Here is an 18,708-nt window from a genome sequence, read left to right as displayed (position 1 = left end):
CACACTGAGATGCACCGAAGCGTCAGCCGGTGATCTGCATTGGTCAATTTTCATCTTCAACGCTGATCTTTTTCCAATCCTGGAACAAATAAACCCTCTTTGGTGAGGAAGTTGATGCCGTGAGAAGCTTGGTAATACTTACAGCATTATTGACATTTTATTTAAAAAAAATATTAACCTTTATATGTTATTGATCTTTGATATGATCTGAAGCCATTTAACTACGTTGGCATTTGGACCCATATAGATTAGAAAAATTTCAAAACTGGATTGTCTCACACTAAATGCAAATTCTTTAAAGCCTACTCTCTGAACTTTGCACTTAGAAATAATTTGCATAAGATTAAGAAAAAAAATTAAGCTTTTGCATTTCAGCTGCACCTACTTACAGATTCAATTTCAGGTTTTATAGAGAACAAAAAAGTAGAGAAATTACCTTTTGTTTGATTTGTAAATGAGTGTGTCGGTCATTTAGTCAGTGAGTCAAAAAAAAACTTATGGAAAAAATCAATTATTCAACATGTATGTTTCAAATCAGAAATAAAACATGTCAGTGGAATAAAAATTAATGGAACAAACGACTGCAATATTGAGAATTATTAGATTTTTGTGTCTAGAAAATGGAAGGTAAAAAAAGAGAATGAAACATTAACTTTTTTCTCCTTACTTATTCAGTTCTGAAAAGAAATCATGAAATTAAACTCTGCATTTATCCAGGCTGCTAACAGTGAATAGGAGTTTTGTAAACTGACAGAAAACTAGGTGCTAGCAATTCTCTTCCTTCACTGTTTATTACTTTTGAAAGCTCTCTACCTCAATTTTTTAAGCATAAAAAGGAGCCGACAATTTGTACACACCTTGGGGAGGTATTATTAGACTGCTGTATCAGTGGACTGACCCAGAGCAGAAATCAGCAGTTAACAGCAGGGTTGAAAGTATGTCAGGAAAGTTGCCATTATTAGGCCTTCATATACTCTGCTTAAAACAGAGAAGTTTGCTCTCGCATGCAAGAATTTGCATTTTTATATGTGGAGCACATTTTTCCCCCTCTAAAATCTCACACTTAAAAATAAACTTCATTATAGGGAAAGGTCAGACATTTTTTGAAGTGGGTCTCTGTGAAGAGGCTTAAGAAGAGTTCCACCTAATCGGCAGTAGATAACTCTCTTTGTGACCGCACTTTAAAGAAAGGGGAAGGGAAGGAGGGGCCGGTCTGATCCAGTCAGAGACAAAGCATGATTTATTTTAAAATAATCTCCATTATGCTGTAGCGCCTCAAACACAAAAGAGTATCACTGCCACATTAGATGGATATTTACGGTGAAGACGGAGGTAGTTTGTGGCCCATGACGATCACCTTCTCATGGGAAGCACATAGTGCAGAACTGAATTTATTCGGAGCTTCCACCTATAAAGCCTGCATGAAATCTGCAATGACTAATAAATATGTTCTCTCTCCCGGAGCTGCAGGAAAAGGATGATGTCGTTCTTTTCCTGCAGGTTGTAGTTCGGGGTTTTCACAGCTTGTTCTCCATATCTTGGCAGAACTCCCGTCTCATGCGGTGTTCTACAACCATTTATGTCCACATGTTTTACAGGCTACACAATGCTAAAGGTGTAACGTTGCTAACATTAGATGTTATAAACAGCTGGAATGTAAACGGTACTCGCTAGCTGCGTTAGAAATTTGTGCAAACATTGCGCAAAAAACACAATTCCACATTTGAGGTGTTTCCATTAAGCAAGAAATGCGATTAAAGTCACACGTGAATATGTTTGTTCAGGCAACAAGTCATTAAAAACATGACGCGCCATCATCCTCCAACTACTTCCTGTTGTCTCCTCCTTCTTGGTTTACGACAGTGGGAACATCTGGTTGTTGATCATAACTCAGGTGTAAAAAAGTGTTTTGCCAAATAAACCAATTTTATTCCAACCTAAAAGTAAAACTAATTCAAGCACCAAAATATTTGACTGAAAAACAACACATTTTTTCAAAATTGCTATGTTTCTATTAAGCAAATTTATTTTCAAAAAGTCAAATTGTGCAATTGTGTGGATAATGGAAACGCGGCCACTGTGTCTTAAAAAATAAAGCAAAATCCTTCTCTGTCTGTCCCACATAGTGTGGCATCGCTTCTCATTTGAATATACAAGATCATTAACGACAGAAAAACTGGATAAAATTTTAAATGCTGTTAATGATAGTTCTTCGGGGGAAAGTGGAAAATTCTTTGATCAATGCACCTCTAACACACACACGAAACAGCTGGCAGCATATAAAATAAAACAAAAAACATTGCTTTATCCTCCTTCAGCCTCCTTAAGTGAGAAATCAATAAACCTCCAAGTAAAAACAAACAGATTTATAAAGTTAATCTCTTAACAGATATACAAAATTAACAGAGTTTACAAAGCAGGAGTTAAAGACGACTGACCTCTCTCGCAGGTGCTGTCCCAGAAGCCCGTTCCGGTGCAGTCGCAGATAAACCGGTTCCATCCCTCCTTACACATGCCGCTGTTCTTGCAGGGGCTGCTGTCGCACTGCTTCCCCGTCATCTTGCTGCACGATGACTTGATGCCAGTCGCGTTCTGCGACTGCGAGATCTGCCGGATGTCCTTGCTGCGTCCGTCGATGAACAGGTCCCGGATGCAGCCCACGTAGCCGTAGTCGAGCATAGCGGTCCAGAGCTCGGTAGGGAGCACCAAGCCCGCCCGGCTGTCGGGCAAACCTCCCAGGTAAAGGTCCCCTTCCAAGTCCAAGATCTCGTTTTCCCCGCTGGCTGTGAAAGGGGTCCGGCGGCTGTTCACCGAGATGATGCCTGGGTTGAAGAGAAGCGATTATTATTCCTTTTTTACTTTATTCTTCTTAAATCGAATATCGTTTGCAGTAGTATTCTTGCTCCCCCAAACCTTTACTTTTCAAGCTGTCATATTTCAAGTCATCAACTTTAGGCCAGAGGTATTGAATGTTTTACCCAAAGAATTAAGACAAAGCAGAGCTGCACCTGGAGGTGTAAAAAAGTGTGATGATAAGAGTACAACGCTTTTCAGCACCATCTTTGTAGATGGTGCTGAAAACCCATTTCTGGAACCCTGATTTGCTTTGATCGCTGACCCTCTACTTCAGGGAACCCTAATGAGTCCCAAAACCACAGAAGAAGAGAACAAAATAAGAATAAATAATTACACACTGTTTTTTTTGCGTCAGGCGTCAAGTCTCTATTCAATCAAAATATAAAATTTGCCTTGCAGAAAGATCGGAGGAAGTCCACTAGAATTCTTTGCCCTCTCTTTTGTTTGAATGTATTTCTTAGGTATGATTCACAGAACGTCTTTTGTGAAACTCCTGTGGAAATGCATTTTAATACCCAGGTATGTTTTTTTGTGTCGGTGTATGATTGTTGGCGAAATAAAAACTGCACCAGTTGATTGTATTTTTGATTTCTGTCTACGTTCATTTTATTACTAGATGGAGCAGGTCGCACAATTTCCAACAATTCCCACATTTGTCTCATCAGTCTACAGAATATTTTCCAAAAAGTCTTAGGGAACATCAAGATGTTTTTTTTCTGAATGAGTAGCAGGCCTTTGTGTCTATTTTTGAAGAGTTTTTCATCTCGAAACGCTCTCATGGACACCATTTTTGCCAAGTCTCTCTTCTATTGTTGAATCGTGAACACTGGCCTTAAATGACAAGAGTGAGGCCCGGATTGATGCTTTTCAGGGCTCTTTTGTGAATCTCATTTTGATTTGCTGGAGTCCAAAATCCCAGGAAATTGCTTTGTAGCCCTTTCCAGCCTGAAAAATGTCAATAACTAATACTTCGCTACAGTCCTTGAATCCTTTAGATTGGACCATGAGGTATTACTTTTTTACAGAGCTTGTAGGCTTGTTTTCCAAATCTTTACAAAAACTTTTTCGATCGTGTATCTGAAAACAATCTGCATTTACACATCAATGGAATGAAAATGCGAATAGGACTGGAAATCATGCAGTGAGTATAGAAAGCCTATAGGAGGTGGTGAACGTTTGAACAGTTTCTGATCCACAGGAATGTTGTCATAATCCTTTGATTGTATAGAGGCGCATGTGCAATCTGTATATCCTTCAATGCTAACATCAATATTTCAAAATCAGCAGATTTTGCTTAAACACGGCAAATAATCCAGTCCACTGTCATTGTGAATGCGTTGTGTGAAAACTGGATGAATGATGACGTGACTGGCATCATCGTTTGCTTATGTTTTCGATTTACCTTTGTAGTTTTGTCCATCCAAAACATTGTTACCATGTGAAAGAGACGACAAAACATTTGTGTTTTGCTGTCCTGTTGTAGTGTAAATGGAGCCTTAGCCTACTAGATGACATCGGATTCTATTCAAGTGATTTCTTGAAGTGTTTGGGTGTGGCTAGTGGAATGAAAGAAAAAATGTGTGTATTCTCAGTTAAATCATGATTTAAAAAGACACTTGCATAGGGTCAGGTTAGTTCGGATACCTTTTTCCCTTAAATGAAATCTGAAAAGAGCCTTTTGTGTCGACTTATGTCATCTTTGTTCGGTGTTGAAATTTGCTTCACAAGCTCAGATATGCCAGAGTGACAAGTAATGAAAGCGTAGGAATATTCTAAGAAGACAGATGTCTGGGTCTGTATTACTTTCATTTTGCCTTATAGTTGTTATATCCTAATTGCCACCTTAAATATTTTACTTTTTTCTTTTTTAAATAGAAACGGACGTATTATTCAGCAGGCGGACTGCTCATATCACATAACCTATGCTGTACAGGATATCTTCTTCAGCCTCCGTTGAGGTCAAAAGCATATGGTATAGGAGATAAAGAAAAAGATCTCGTTTTTCCCTCACAGCCTACCACTAGCTTGCACGAGAACAGTGAAATATGAGTTCCCAAATGTTATATTCATCTTGCAGCGCGGCAGAAACCCAAGCTCTTTGTGGACATGAAATTTAATTCACCCAGACTCCTTATTAACATTTCACTCATGCCACAAGTGTGATTATGCCTGTTCTTAACCATCTTTCAGTCTGCTATCCATTTATCTGTCTCATTCCTCTTTTTCCCAGTGAAGAAATCCAACTTTCTGCTCCACTATCGCACTTGGGGGCTGTGCCGGTGATTAATCAAAGCAGCGAGCTCTGACACACGGCTAAATTGGCTGCTCCAACCTGATATATAACACAGCAACTAACACAACCGTGTTCTCTGGAGGATCTCTCCTAATGCAGAGATTGTATTGAGTCTGGAGCTTAAGGCAAGAGAAGTTTCAACCCCTGTTCGCCAATACAATCTTCCTCAAGCATTTTCTGTGTATTTAGCTATGTTTTGAGGTCAGGAAACCAACAGATGGAAGGAAGCCAGAAAAAAAATAGAAGGGGCTCAGTTGCTATTTAGAGAAGAAGAGAACTTTACCCTGGCAATAAATCATTTTGAGCCATCTATCTCTATTAAAGCTTTATAACATTCTAAGGTTGGGAATCCCAGGAAGCTAAAACAAGCTAGTGCATAATTACTTTACCGAGTGCTGTGGTAGGCAAAATGTTTCCAATAATTTCATTGTAACTTAATGTGCAGCAGTGGTTCAAAGTTTTGACAAGATGATAAATGTTGTGTCTGCAAGCTTCAGTTTTTGTTAGGGAAAGGTCAGGGTTTGGTTGTTAGATGTTTACACTATATAATCAGATCAAAATAATATATTCATGTTTTTGATATGGATCATTATTAACTGATAAAAACATCTGACAGCTGGCTTTAAGATGGGATATGTAACTTTTATTTAAACAAATGTTTTTTTCCATATTTGTTAAAACAGTCACTACGTTGTGACAGTGTAGTATGAGACAAATGCACAGCTTGGTCAGAAAAAAAAACAATCACAGCCAGGAGGAAGAATTTAGCGCCGTCAATCATGCTCTCTGCTATGCTACAGCATCTTCCCGTCAGCAGAATCTGCCATGAATGCTCGGGCTAAGAAGCATAGCCAGCGATAATGGTGTATGAACAGTTTTCCTGTAATGGTAAGTTGTTTCTCCACCATTGGCACACTGAGCAGCGTGTATCTGAGGATGATTGACAGCCTATGACCCTCATCCTGGCCCTGATTGGTTGGTTTTGACCAGAAGTGGTTAATTTCTTCAGACGCCAATAGTAGCCCAGAGAGACAGTGGAAGACTTTAATCTTTTCACACATTATTTGTCTCATACTGTATTATACTGTGATGATACAATGACGGTAATACCAAAATGTAAAAGGAAAGACCCCAACATATTTTTGAAAAAGTTACATATTGTAGCTCTAAATCCTGAAAACTGCACAACAAAATGTTCTCAAAGTACTCCCTCCCCTACTGTATTGTATACTGTCAGCATCCTTACCAGAGCGGCCGTCCCTCTGGATGTCCACATGGTGCCAGGCCCCATCGCTGACTTTAGCCTGAGTGGCCTTGACCTTGATGGTCCCGGAGCCCATGTCCAGAAGAAGGTACAGCCCTCCATCTAGCAGCTCCACTGCAAAGAAGTCCACCTTGTTGTTCTTCTGGCCCTTGGCGTCGCGCCGGTTTTGCGGTTTGCCGTGGGTGAAGAGTATCAACCCGTTGGGTTCCGAAGTGCGGAAGTCAAAGGATATGGAGCCAACGCGCTTGGTGTTCCACTTGGGCAAGGCCAGGAAGGAGTCGGGGGTCTCGAAGTTGATGGGGTCGAGCGTGGGAACGTTTTCACACTTGAAAACCACGTCTCCTTGGAGCTTCATCTTAGGGTCAACGATGCGGGCCAGGCGAGAGAGCTCCAGTCGGATATCGTTGTTCTTGTACACCACCTGAGGTGGGTAGAAAAAAACAAACAAAAACAGAAAGGAGAAACTTAAATGTGAACGGCAAGCTGAAAACCTGGTGCGAGGAGCGTTTTCCTTTAATAATCTTTTAGTGCAGTCATGAGTGAAGATTTAATCTCTCTCTATAAATGAATTGAACTCCATTGCCAACTGTGATATTATGGAATCACACTCTGGTATTATTAGACGTTGCAGATGCAAGGACAGCCGGATCGATAAAACTAATATCTTCGAGGATTTGTTTGTCTCAGTGATCTTCTATTTCAGCTTCAATTTATTCAAGATGGAAAAAAAGAGATTGTAAACAAAAGCAGGAGTGCATTTCTGTTCGATTGAACATCTACTCACTGAGTGAAGTGATGGCTAAATTATTGGTGAGTCATTCTTTGCGAGGCCAGGGGGAAAAAAAACAACAACCACCAAAAAATAAAAGAGTTTGCGAATTGAAAGTGAAGGCCCAGGGGAAATTCATGACTCCCGGAGAATATTGCCGTTTACTCACAATAAATTCACACCAACCCTATAATCATTCACAGAAGAAATCAGCATCACATGCAAGTCAAATACAACAAAACACCAAAGAAGAAATGGAGAAAAATAGCATCAAATTGGAATCCACTGATGCAGAAAATTAATATTTCCCCTCCCCCACCCCCTTTTTTTCTCAGAAAGGAGTCGAGCTTTTTCTGGTATGTAGGGCAGAGTTTGTACAGGAAGCGGCAACACTGTTAGGAAGAGCACAGCTGTCGGCAAACAGATTTTACTGCTGCGGGATTACTGGTAATCCTAGAAGATTTGTCATTAGATCGACACAGGTGACCCCTATTTCTGAAGTGGACTCATGAGGTAAGGGGACAAACCGAGAGAAGAGGAGAAATGAGGAAGAGATTAATGAAGAGGCATCGATCTGATATTAATATCCATATTGGTGCTGATATTGAAAAAATAATGGGGGTATCAGTGACAGTGTGCCCAATCCATAAGGATGGATCTATTCACTCCAGTTCTTTGTACTCTGAGCGATATCATGCTTTATTATTATTTAACATTATATTTATAATTCCTAATTGCACTTTCTGAACCATTTGAAAGAAGATTTGTTGCAGTTTATTTTTACATGTTTGACAAACATGCTACTTTTTCTATTATTTATCTTACTTTGGCTGTTTCACTCCTATTATCACTGACTGAAAAAATTCACGTTGTTTTTACATGTTTGACAAAGCTTGAGAAGCTCTGGTGTATTTAAGTGTGCTGTACTGGTGCAGAATTATCTCAAATTTGTGATTCAATACATTTATGTCTGTGTTTAAAAAGAAAAATTGAAGTCATTTCAGCTTGTTTTTGTTTTTTCTGTATTGGGTCGGAATCAGCCAATACTAAACCTCGGGTGTTGGTATCGGAAGTGGAAAAAAGGGCTGTTTCTGTTGATTGTGCTGTGTGGATCTTCAGTGTTGTGTGTTTTGTTTCAGCATCTTTTACTGCACTGGAAGAAGCCAAAACCTGACTTCTTTGAGGTCAACAACAAGGTTGACCTGGAAAGAATTAACAAGTTTTGGTCTTAATTTTATCTGGATATTTGATGATGCTGTTCTCATGAAATGGTAGAGCTCACTTCTGCGATAGCCTGGGCTTTTAAGCAACGTCCAAAATGTTTCTACAGAGTTCAGGTTGGACGTTAAGTGGATCTGTGTTACTGTCCTGATACAGTACTCCATTGGCTCTAAGTTTTAACCCAGCAGGCCCAAAATGTGCCCCTCAGGTGGATTGAAATGGGTCAGGAGGTTCTAATACAAACCAAGAATCACATTGGTAAATCCATGCCTACCAGAAGCCGGAAACAGCTGAAACAGCAGTATCTTTGTCTGCAGTGAATCCACTTTTATATCAGCATTACTTGACAGAACATCAACCAAAAGAAGCACCTCAACAACCTGAAACACCACTGAAATCTTAAGCTGACCTCATGCCCAATACAAATTTGTCTATAGGAAAGGCTGTATTGTAGATTAAAGGTTGAGCAATGACATGGAGTATGTTTATATCAGTCAAAGTGAAGTTTAAAAGGATAACTATTACAAATATGGTGAGTAGGGATGCTCTGATCAAGTTTTTTTCTGCCGATTCCAATTCCAATCATCCATGAGGGCCGATCACCGATCATCGCCAATCATCTGGATTGGCTGTTAATTTTTTGCGTTAGGTATAAATGCTACTATGTGATCTGGCAAAATCACGATCTGGTAATAAATTCACCTAATTTAGATGTAAATATGCAAATACTTGCAGGCACAATACAGCAGCTATTCAGTCAAAAGGACAACTGAAAAACCTGCAATCAGTAAAACAATATTTAACAGTAATGTTCTTAAATAAATCTCACAACACTGCATATGACAAATAAAGTCATGTAAAAAAGGAAACATTAATTCAATCTTAAACACAGATTGCATCAAAATAAACAATAATGAGTTACTAAATCAAAACGTCCTGAGAACATGGCTAGCTGATTATTGCTGGCTCTGACTGGCTGTTTCTGACCAAGCTGAGTAATTCTGCAGAACACAGGAAGGAGGCGGAGGAGATAGATTATTTTTCAGGGATAATCAGTTTTATGTTAGGACATAGCGAAAGTTTTAATACGTATGTAAAATCTTTTGTTTGTTTACGTTACATGCTGCAACTTTAAGCGAAAGTTCAGAGTGAGAGTTTACTGTCTGGTGGAGCAGAAACGGCATCACATTAGTGAAATATTACTACACGTAGTGGCGGTCAACAGCAAGAGCAGAATCTAGGATCTTACACCTCTAGGTCGTTGACTTAAATATTTTTTGGTATATTTGTTTAGCTTTTCTGACCGTCACGCTAATCCGGGTGAGTGTTGGTAGTTGTGCGCTGCTTTACTTGCTGTCTGATTGCTCCAGATGTATGTTTTACCTGCAGTGAGCCTCAATCTAGTCATGCTCCGTCAAGTGTTTGTTTTTTAAATGTCATATTAAATTCGTTGTGTTGATGCATTTTGACGTGCTTCATCCCCGAGGTAATTTTCCGTCGCAACACACAAACTTCCCCATTCGCTCTGAGCGTTAAAGTTCCTCACCATATTCCTTAGGATTTGGTGCTGCGTGTTTGTGCAGTGTGAAGAGGAGATAAGCTGCAGACGCAGGCAGTGAAGTAAAATGCAGGTGATCGGTTTTGGTGATCGGCAACACGAGACAGTGATCGGGGATCACAGATAATACACTTTTTCACGGAAATCGGCCAATTTATGATCTGTGACCGATTGATCGGCACACCTCTAATGGTGAGTATGGTATCAAGTTCAAGGCCTATTTAGCTCCCAGTGGTACACATACATTGCCCAGAGTAGGTAACATGATAAAAGAGGAAGACTTCCTCCCTTTTTCTTGCTTCACCTCAAATATACCAAAAGGTGGTTGAATCTTGGACAAAATTGGTTGTCAATGATGCCAGACAAACATCAAAACTGATTTTGGAATAAATGAAACAAGTTGACCTTAAACTATGCCATATATCCAAACTTAGTCCACACAAAACACATACAATATGGGGTCTAATTAGGAAGACTGATGAATTAACGTAACTCGTACCACTATTTCCAATAAGAACGGTCAACATTGGGCCAGAATTATGCCAGAAACTTGCTGGCGAAAACAAAAAGTGTGTGGTTTCTCTACAGCCAGGCTAGTGGAAATATTCCAAATATCACATGGATATACGCATATTTTGGAACTTTTACCTGTAATTGTGATCTTGTGTGCATTCTCAAATCTCATTTCCGATTTTTGATTTTGGATACAATTAAGGTTAACGGTTTTTTTGTACAATCATTTATGCCAGAAAAGGGAGGTTTCTATGGCACCGTAACAGTAGCTGCACTAACTATCAAGTGCAGGAAAACGTAGGTCTGGCAAATATTTAGTCTGCTTCATCTTGATCAAGTTGCACAAAGGACATTTGATTTGGTGAAACTTTATCAGAAACTATATCCTTTAAAGTCGAGAGCCTTGTTTCTGAAACGCACCTCATTGTGAAACTGCTTCCAGATAATGCCATCTGTGTGCAGATTTTTAAATCAATACTACCGTATCAAAACACAATTATACAAACAGTTAAATGTAGATTGAATTAATAAATAAACAAAAGCAGAGAAACAGATGGATTTTTAGCTACGCAAGATAATTTGGCGCAAAAGGATTGAGAAATGGATCTACTTATACACCAGTAAACATTAGCGGTCCCTGAGTACTTGTTATCCTCTAATCCCTTCATTGTCATGCTCTACCCAGCTCCTCACAGAGTCTTAATTCACTCCAATTAGACAATAGCTGATGACCACCATTAGGTAAAATGAAAAACCTTATCTCAACAGAGAGGCACCTGGAAATGGCAGGCAATAAACCTTCTGCCCTTCATTTTGGTTTGATGAAAGTGGAAGGATAGGAACTAGAAGCAAAGGTGGATCGGACAGCAAGTTGACAACTGAACCTATTGTAGGAGGATTCAGATGTCAAAAACATAAATCTTGTTAAATCTGTGAAAGGGTGGTTAATGCAAGATGGGACTGAAGGCTGGCAGTTGAAGTACATTGAATATAGTAACCGCAATGCAGGGAAAGTTGATGCTGGTCTCCGTAGAGAGGAGTCTGACCAGACAAAACACTTCAGTTAAATCTTCAATCTGGCTACTTGTGTAAAAATAAACCCTTTTTATATTAAACAATTACCAACTTCCTAAAAACCCACCACTATACTCTGTTGTTCAGTATGTTTTGGCATTTGGTCATTTGGGAAAAAGTTCAGGGCAGCGCACATTAGCAGTGTTACACACACACACACACCCAAAAGAATACACTATTATTTTCTATCAAACACGCCAGTAGAGTCTGGTAGCAGTGTGATGCCCCAGCCTCACACCCAGTGAGCCTCTTTACACCTGTCCTGTTCAGAAGTGTTGACACCTCCGATGAAATTATTCAAGGCTGAATCCCAGTAAACTGTTATGTCTTTTCAGCACAACACATCTAATGTGTGTCAAAAGGTGCCAACTGACAAATGTTAAATGACGAGACGAACAGCTGCGCTCTCAATGTATGCTCCCTTTTAACGCTGTTTTTTTTTTTTTTTTTTGGTTTTTCATTTAAATCAACAAAGAAGTAAAACCAAAGAGTTTGGAACGTGAACAAAAAGCCAGAGTCTGTGAATCTGTGATATTGAACAAGCCGGGGGGAAAAAGTGCTCAAGACTATCAAGATAGTGGGATGGTCATATAGATGTAAACCAATTGAACATCATTATGATTTATAAACAGACTTGACAGGCAAAGTTTACTATGACAGTTGAGACACAGCTATAAATGCGTAAGCAATGGATATGAAGACGACCCACAAATTGAGCTGCCAATAAAAGCGTAGATGTTTAGAGATTGGTATGTTGAACCGATTTTAGTGATTTTAATAGACACCATGTAACGTCACATTATGTAATAACGTAATGAAATCGGGTTTTCAAACGTAAAACAATTAATACAGCATTATGTATTAATAGATGCAAAATGTAATAAAATTCTTGAACATATTTTTAATCGTTTTGCCCTGAACAACATCAAGGTTTCCCCGAGAAATCTTGCTAAGCCCGGTGGTCAGGGCGCCGAGGCGGTCCACCGGCGGCCCAACGTGTTTTTGTAGTAAGAGATGTTAAGTAGACAGGAAAAGTAAAAATATTACTGGGTAATTATATGTTACAGGAATACATCGTCAGTGAAACAATATTTAGACCCACAACTAGTGTTAAAAGCAACAAATCAAAAAACACAATTAAAATGAATATCAATTATTTGCACTTCTGTTTAATCCAAATTAAGTCAGCAGCTCCATAAGGCCCCCAGGGCTTTAATTATGTTTTATTACATTTTGAAGCCTGATTTTGTTACATTAATTACATTAAGTACATACTGTATATGGGCAAATCAAGGGTGTGCTTTTGTTTTTGACTGGCTCCATGGCAACGTTTATCTCTATAATTTACCTCAACATGCTAGCTGTGCTGCCAGCAATAATTTCAAGCCGACCAAACAACGCATCTGCTGACTTATCTTGATGGAACGTTAGAAAAGTATTAAAAACTGCAAACACAAAACATCGTGCTATCAAACAATGGGGAAGTCGTGCTTAACGGCTGAGAAACAAACTTGGCAGTCGTCAAAAACGTACAATTTGCCCACAGTTGGATAAAATGGGAAGGAAAGTGCAGTTTCTTAACGATGCAGCCTGCTAAGATAATAGCTTGTATATAAAATGCAATGCCATGGTGTAAAACATTATGATTTCCTTACTTTGACATTTACCGCCTACATAATCACTTCAAAGCCAAGCATGTTTTGTCTCAATGCATTTATATATTTAGATAAGAAGTCATTTATATTTCACCATCATCCAATTTAAAAGCATATCTTCAGAGGGGGGAATTATGTAAAGTATAAGAATGTCTGCCTAATTTCTGAGATCCTTCACAGCCTAGCTTCCTAGTTTCAAGCAGATTTAGTTTATTCCAACTAATGAACTGTAAGCAGAGCTGCAAGAGGAGCAATGAAGGACTGGACTAACTAGCAAAAAAAATAACACTCAAGTTTTTCTTTTTTGATGTTGTTTGAAGCATTTAAACATAACCCATAAAATGATATTCCACTTTAGTTTGGCCTTCAAGTTCTCCTGATCTCAAACCAAACAACCTTAACCCCTAAACTGAGATCTACTGACAACTCAACTCACAATTAATGTAATTTGAAGGATCTGACACTGACCTAGATATTACACTCCATCTTTAGAGCTGTACTGGAAATGATGGCTCAATTAGTTGGGGGCAGCTTCAGCAAAAACAATGTTAGCAAGCTTTAGGGAGGACTCATAAATGTAAGGTAGAATGGTGATTTTGGAGACTTTCCAATTTATTGAAATATACCTGTAATTGAGCCTCTTAAAGTTCATTTTGAAATATGGTTTATTTAATCACAACATTTCTTACAATATTTTTTGAAATGAAGTGCTGTGCACACAATCTAAGTCGCTGCCACCTGCGGTGACAGCAGAACGGAAGAAAAAGAAAACATTGAATTGTGTACTTGAGAAAACATGTTTAAAGCGTTTGTTTTGCCAGACAAACTTCAATTCTGTAATATTACTAATTCACTGGCATTTCTATTGCAGGTCGATAAAAAACTAATGTTTTATGAAAACACAGGCTGACAAAATTCTCGATCCTTTCGGCTGCACAGGCAGCAAATTTGAAAACCTAACCTTTACAACTGTTCGGCTTTTGTGCGAGCTAATATGATTTGCTTCTGCTCGTTGCGTTCGTTTGCTCCTGCTTCCAGCTAACCGCTCACTCGGAGAAAATCAAGGCATCGCTTTATAAGTAGCAATTAACCAAGCAACCACTCAAATGAGATCATAGTGCCAAATCGTAAACGGGGATTTCACACAAAATGCTGCTGGAGCTCTGTAGGTGAAATCTGAACCCTGGTTACATGTCTCTCTCTCTCTCTCTCTCTTCAATGCGCTTTAACACCTTGTATTCTACTTCCAGTACACTTTTTCAGACCTCTCTTGGGTGGGAGAACAACATGAATATTACATGAAAAGAGAAGGAGAGGAGCTTTAATGTTTCTCATTTGCTATGAAGAACATTTTACTCACAGCTCTGTGATGGTCACCGTACATGTTGTAGGTGTAAAGTTGCTCAGAGACCCTCCGTCTTTGGTTCTAAGACACATCTGGCAAAATTTAATAAACATGGAACGAATGTTTATGAAGAGTAAAACCTTACAACAGGCTTTACAGCCTTCAGGTTTGCTGTGAAAAAAATAATCTTTGATACAGGAAACAAAGATACAGCCATGCTGTTGTGATATGTACTAATCAAGCATCCCATTTCTGCGTTGGGATTACGATTTCATCCAGTCTGTTGCGGGCCGATCGATAAAGCAATCGAAAGGATGTCATAAAAGAAGCAAAGAGTACTGCGGCTTATATATATATATATAAATATATATACACCTCCATCTTAGGGTTTGTCATGGTTGAACTATCCGTTAGCTTATCAACAGCCTTATGGGCCTCATTCGTAATGCCACACACAGGAGGCCTGAAACGACTCCATAAAGCCAAGATGTAGCATCTCTGCTTCCAGGACGTTTCATCGATCCAGCCTTGGTGAGGCTGCGAGGAGAGAGGTGAGGGAAGGGAAAAGGGCAGGTGGGTTGAAGCGCCAAGGAGGCACACAGGACCCGTAGTATGCAATCACACAACCTAATCTGCTTCAGATCAGTGATCGTGTCCCTTTTGGCTGCGGCTGCAGCTGCTGTCTGTTGCTGATTTAACCTCGGTGTTAATGAAGGAGCCGAGTAAACGCACTGAGGTAAACAGAAGATACGAGAAGGTGAGGCGCAGCAGAGGAGACGGATTGTTCAGATGCACAGATAGATACATGGGAAGCAAATGTCTTTAGTTGCCTGCAAGCAACAAGAAAAGAAATGCAACATACCTAATATTTTAGATTTTTGCTTGTAAGCTACTTAAGGGGGCAGTTATATGTGTTTTCCAGGCACGTGGTGCCATTTTATAGCATAATCATATAACTATGTTACCTTCAATTCTTATATGATTGTCAAATATGACTTAAAAGAAATTTGACTTTCTGATTTAACGCCTTGAAAGTGGGCCTCTGTCCCTTTAAAAACTCCTGCTCTTTCTGAAACTATGCCTTCAGGAAGTCATCATAACATGGCCTCTCTATTAAACCTTTAATAACATTTTTACCAACGTTGTGCAAAGAAGCAGCTTGTGCAATCATCTTAGCTGATGCACAGTTCCTCCAGGTGTTTGCTAATTGCTGCTGGCTAGTCTGGAGGAGCTGAGTGGGGTGAGTCAGGGAGTTGGGCTGCTCTGTGAGGCGGAAGCTTGGAAACTGCAGCTCAGAGGAGGAGCTTCGTCTTGAAGGCGGGGTTAGGTCCACCCAGGTGTTTTTCACAGCTGAATAGTTGCCGTGGGAGATTCAAGGATTTCCTCAAACATCCATGTAAGAATCAAGGCAACACAGCAGTTATGTATCTGATAAGGGAATGACATAATAAAATGATGGAAAGCTCAAAATCATCAACTGTACATGATACTGCCCCTTCAAATATAGAATGCAGTGTCTTGAGGCATACATTTGAATCCGTTGACCAAACAAACGTCTCCTAACAGACTTAAACTTACATAGCTACAATACATCAAAGCATATGTATATTGATACGGCCTGGCAAAGTTCAGACCTAAATCCAATTCTTCTGTAGTACAGCCCCATCAGACAACCAGACTGATTATCTTAAAACTAGAAATGGACAAAATATCCATTGTTGTCCATGTGCAGCTACAGGAAAATACCCAAACTGACATCTGGTTCTAAATGCAGTGGAATGTAGCTATACAAAATATTCACTTACATATCTTAGGTTTATATTGGTAAAAAAAAAAAAAAAACAGGAAAAAAATCATGAATCATTTTCCTTTCAAATTCACATCTAAAACTGCATTGGAATATCACATAGAATCCGATTAAAATAAATCAAAGTCAAATGCGGCAAAGTGAATAAAGGGTAAGGGCTGAGAATACGTTTGCAAGGCACTGTATAAAAAGAATAAATTTAGTTTGTAGAGTTGAACTTAAGAAAAAAAAAGAGAGAATTGTAAAAAGCACTGCAGTGGCAGGTCACTCCAAAACAACATCCTTGTGACACAGTGTGAGGATATTTTTTGTGATTTGTGTGAAATGAGCCTTTAATTTGACAAAATAAAGAGAATGGGGCTAAGCTCGTCTAAGCAGGCAGCTTCACCGTTGCCACATGATGCACTATTCACGACGACGCGCATGGCGCCCCCCAACCACAACCACAAATCCATCCACACACACACACACACACACACACAGAGAAAGCGTCCCTTTCAATCTGTCACATTAACTTGTCCATGAACTCACTGAGAATGCTGCTGAGGCTGCTGCTCTGCGGCTCAAAACAAAACCCTTTACCCTCCACAGCGCAGATCCACCCACCCCCAACTCTAACATCCTTCAGAATCTCAGCTGCAACTTGGCTTTTCATTACTTTTGTGTAAATTGTTTACCCCTTCAGTTACAAAAATCATCTCTGAAATACTTAATATGCAATATTTTGAGTTCCTCCTGCATCTACCATTGAAAAGCCAGTGTTTTCTAGACATGGCGCTAGGCATTCCAAACAGCAGCTGCTTATTTATTCATACTGAATTAGATTAACCAACCCCAAGAGAGGATGCCATGATTGGAAGCAAATTCAACTTGTCATCTTTGTAAATTACCTAAAAATGACTTTTGTTCTAAACAAATCACTTCATGATAGACTTTCACCCTTCTGCTGCTGGCAGGATTACAGAATTGTACTTTTTTATTTTTTTGCTTCTTCCTGGGAATAATACCCAGATGTCCACGTGATTTGCTTTGTTTTGTTTGTGCCATTAGTTTCTTTCACACATTAGGGGAAAATTGTGTAAAAAAAAACAAAACAAAAAACAACAACAAAAAACCCCCAAAACGTTTAGACAAACTTTTATTCTTTCCACATTACCACAACTACACATGGATATGACAGAGCGGAGGGTAGACTTCAGCTTCAGTTATCTGGGTAATTATTTCCACTGACAATTTGCTTATTAAATCTAACAAAAACATGTGTATTGTCTTATTCACAATTAAGTGGTTTCATGTGCTAGTTTTCTAACTTTCTGTAGCTGCTAATGAAGCTACAATGCTAAAGCCAAATTGTATGAAAACAGGAAGTTAATGTTTGTCTTGAAATATTATTAATCTCCCATATATTAGTGTTACTACTAACAGCATTTCATTACTGCCTTCCTTGTGTAAAGGAAAATGATTATTTAAGTGCTAAAATACTTACAACATGTGTAAAGGTATAGCTAACACTTTTATTGGAACAGTTTTCTGTTGAGCATGGGAGAGCTGACAATAGCAGACATTTAAACAAGCAGGGCTTTTTCCTCCCCCGCTGAAGACAGAGTAATAAATTTACATTCCGATAGGGGGCAAGAGACTTCTTGGCGCCTCTCCCCGTGCCAGACAGAGATGAGCACGAAGTGGCCAATACTGAGATAAGAACCAGACCTCTGAGCTGTATAGAGGAGTGTCCGGGGTTTCTTTGGGGCCGAAAACAGGTCTCTGATTGGTTGAACAACGGAACGCCTTCTTTGCATATATTAAAATACGGAAACTCCTCTTTGATATAAGATTACTACACGGAGCACGCGGAGAGAGTTTTTCCATTTTTTCCTCTCCACGTTGGGCGCCGTTGTCTGTCTATGTGTTCTGTGTTCGTTTGTCTTCCCCTGGTGTGTCTTTATTTTATTTTTATGAGTTAATGCATATCTCTGTATCTCTGCAGCTTTGTTGATGAATTAAACTCTGTGATCTGTGACGTCAACACGCTGTGTTAGTTTCGTTTTAGCAGGACGCCGCCACTCGCCAAGGACTCGGGAGAAAAAAGAGGAAAGAGCCAAAACTTTTTGTCCAAAGCTAGCATTAAATGATCTTCTTCCTCAATAATTTGGGGGCTCGTCCGGTTGCGGATTCTGAGCGGGCGGCTCTGTCACGCGCTGGCCCGGTTCGGCTCAGACGCTACAGTCGGGTAAGACTCTTTGATTTGTTTCCGTGTCTACGACACGTGGGCGATCGGTGCTGACTGTTTTGGTGTGTGACTACAGGGATGGAAAACTGCAGATGTATGAAGGTACTTCTAAAAGACTTTGTT

General features: G+C 39.4%; 1 protein-coding gene across 10 annotated transcripts in view; it reads right to left on the bottom strand.

Moving 5' to 3' along the window:
* nrxn3b (neurexin 3b) overlaps positions 1 to 18,708 on the bottom strand; it is a 397,106-nt gene that overhangs the window by 265,599 nt on the left and 112,799 nt on the right. For all 10 annotated transcript variants that reach the window (XM_028040047.1, XM_028040049.1, XM_028040046.1 and 7 more), the window contains 2 exons: positions 6,396 to 6,834; positions 2,439 to 2,822 (listed from right to left, as the gene is read on the bottom strand). In XM_028040047.1, coding sequence (XP_027895848.1) covers positions 2,439 to 2,822; positions 6,396 to 6,834 — 823 coding nt within the window. The remainder of the gene's footprint in view (positions 1 to 2,438; positions 2,823 to 6,395; positions 6,835 to 18,708) is intronic.

Source organism: Xiphophorus couchianus, chromosome 15, assembly GCF_001444195.1.
Source record: "Xiphophorus couchianus chromosome 15, X_couchianus-1.0, whole genome shotgun sequence".
Classification (NCBI taxonomy): domain Eukaryota; kingdom Metazoa; phylum Chordata; class Actinopteri; order Cyprinodontiformes; family Poeciliidae; genus Xiphophorus; species Xiphophorus couchianus.
Note: the sequence above shows the minus strand (reverse complement) of the source record. Positions and strands in the feature narration are given on the sequence as shown.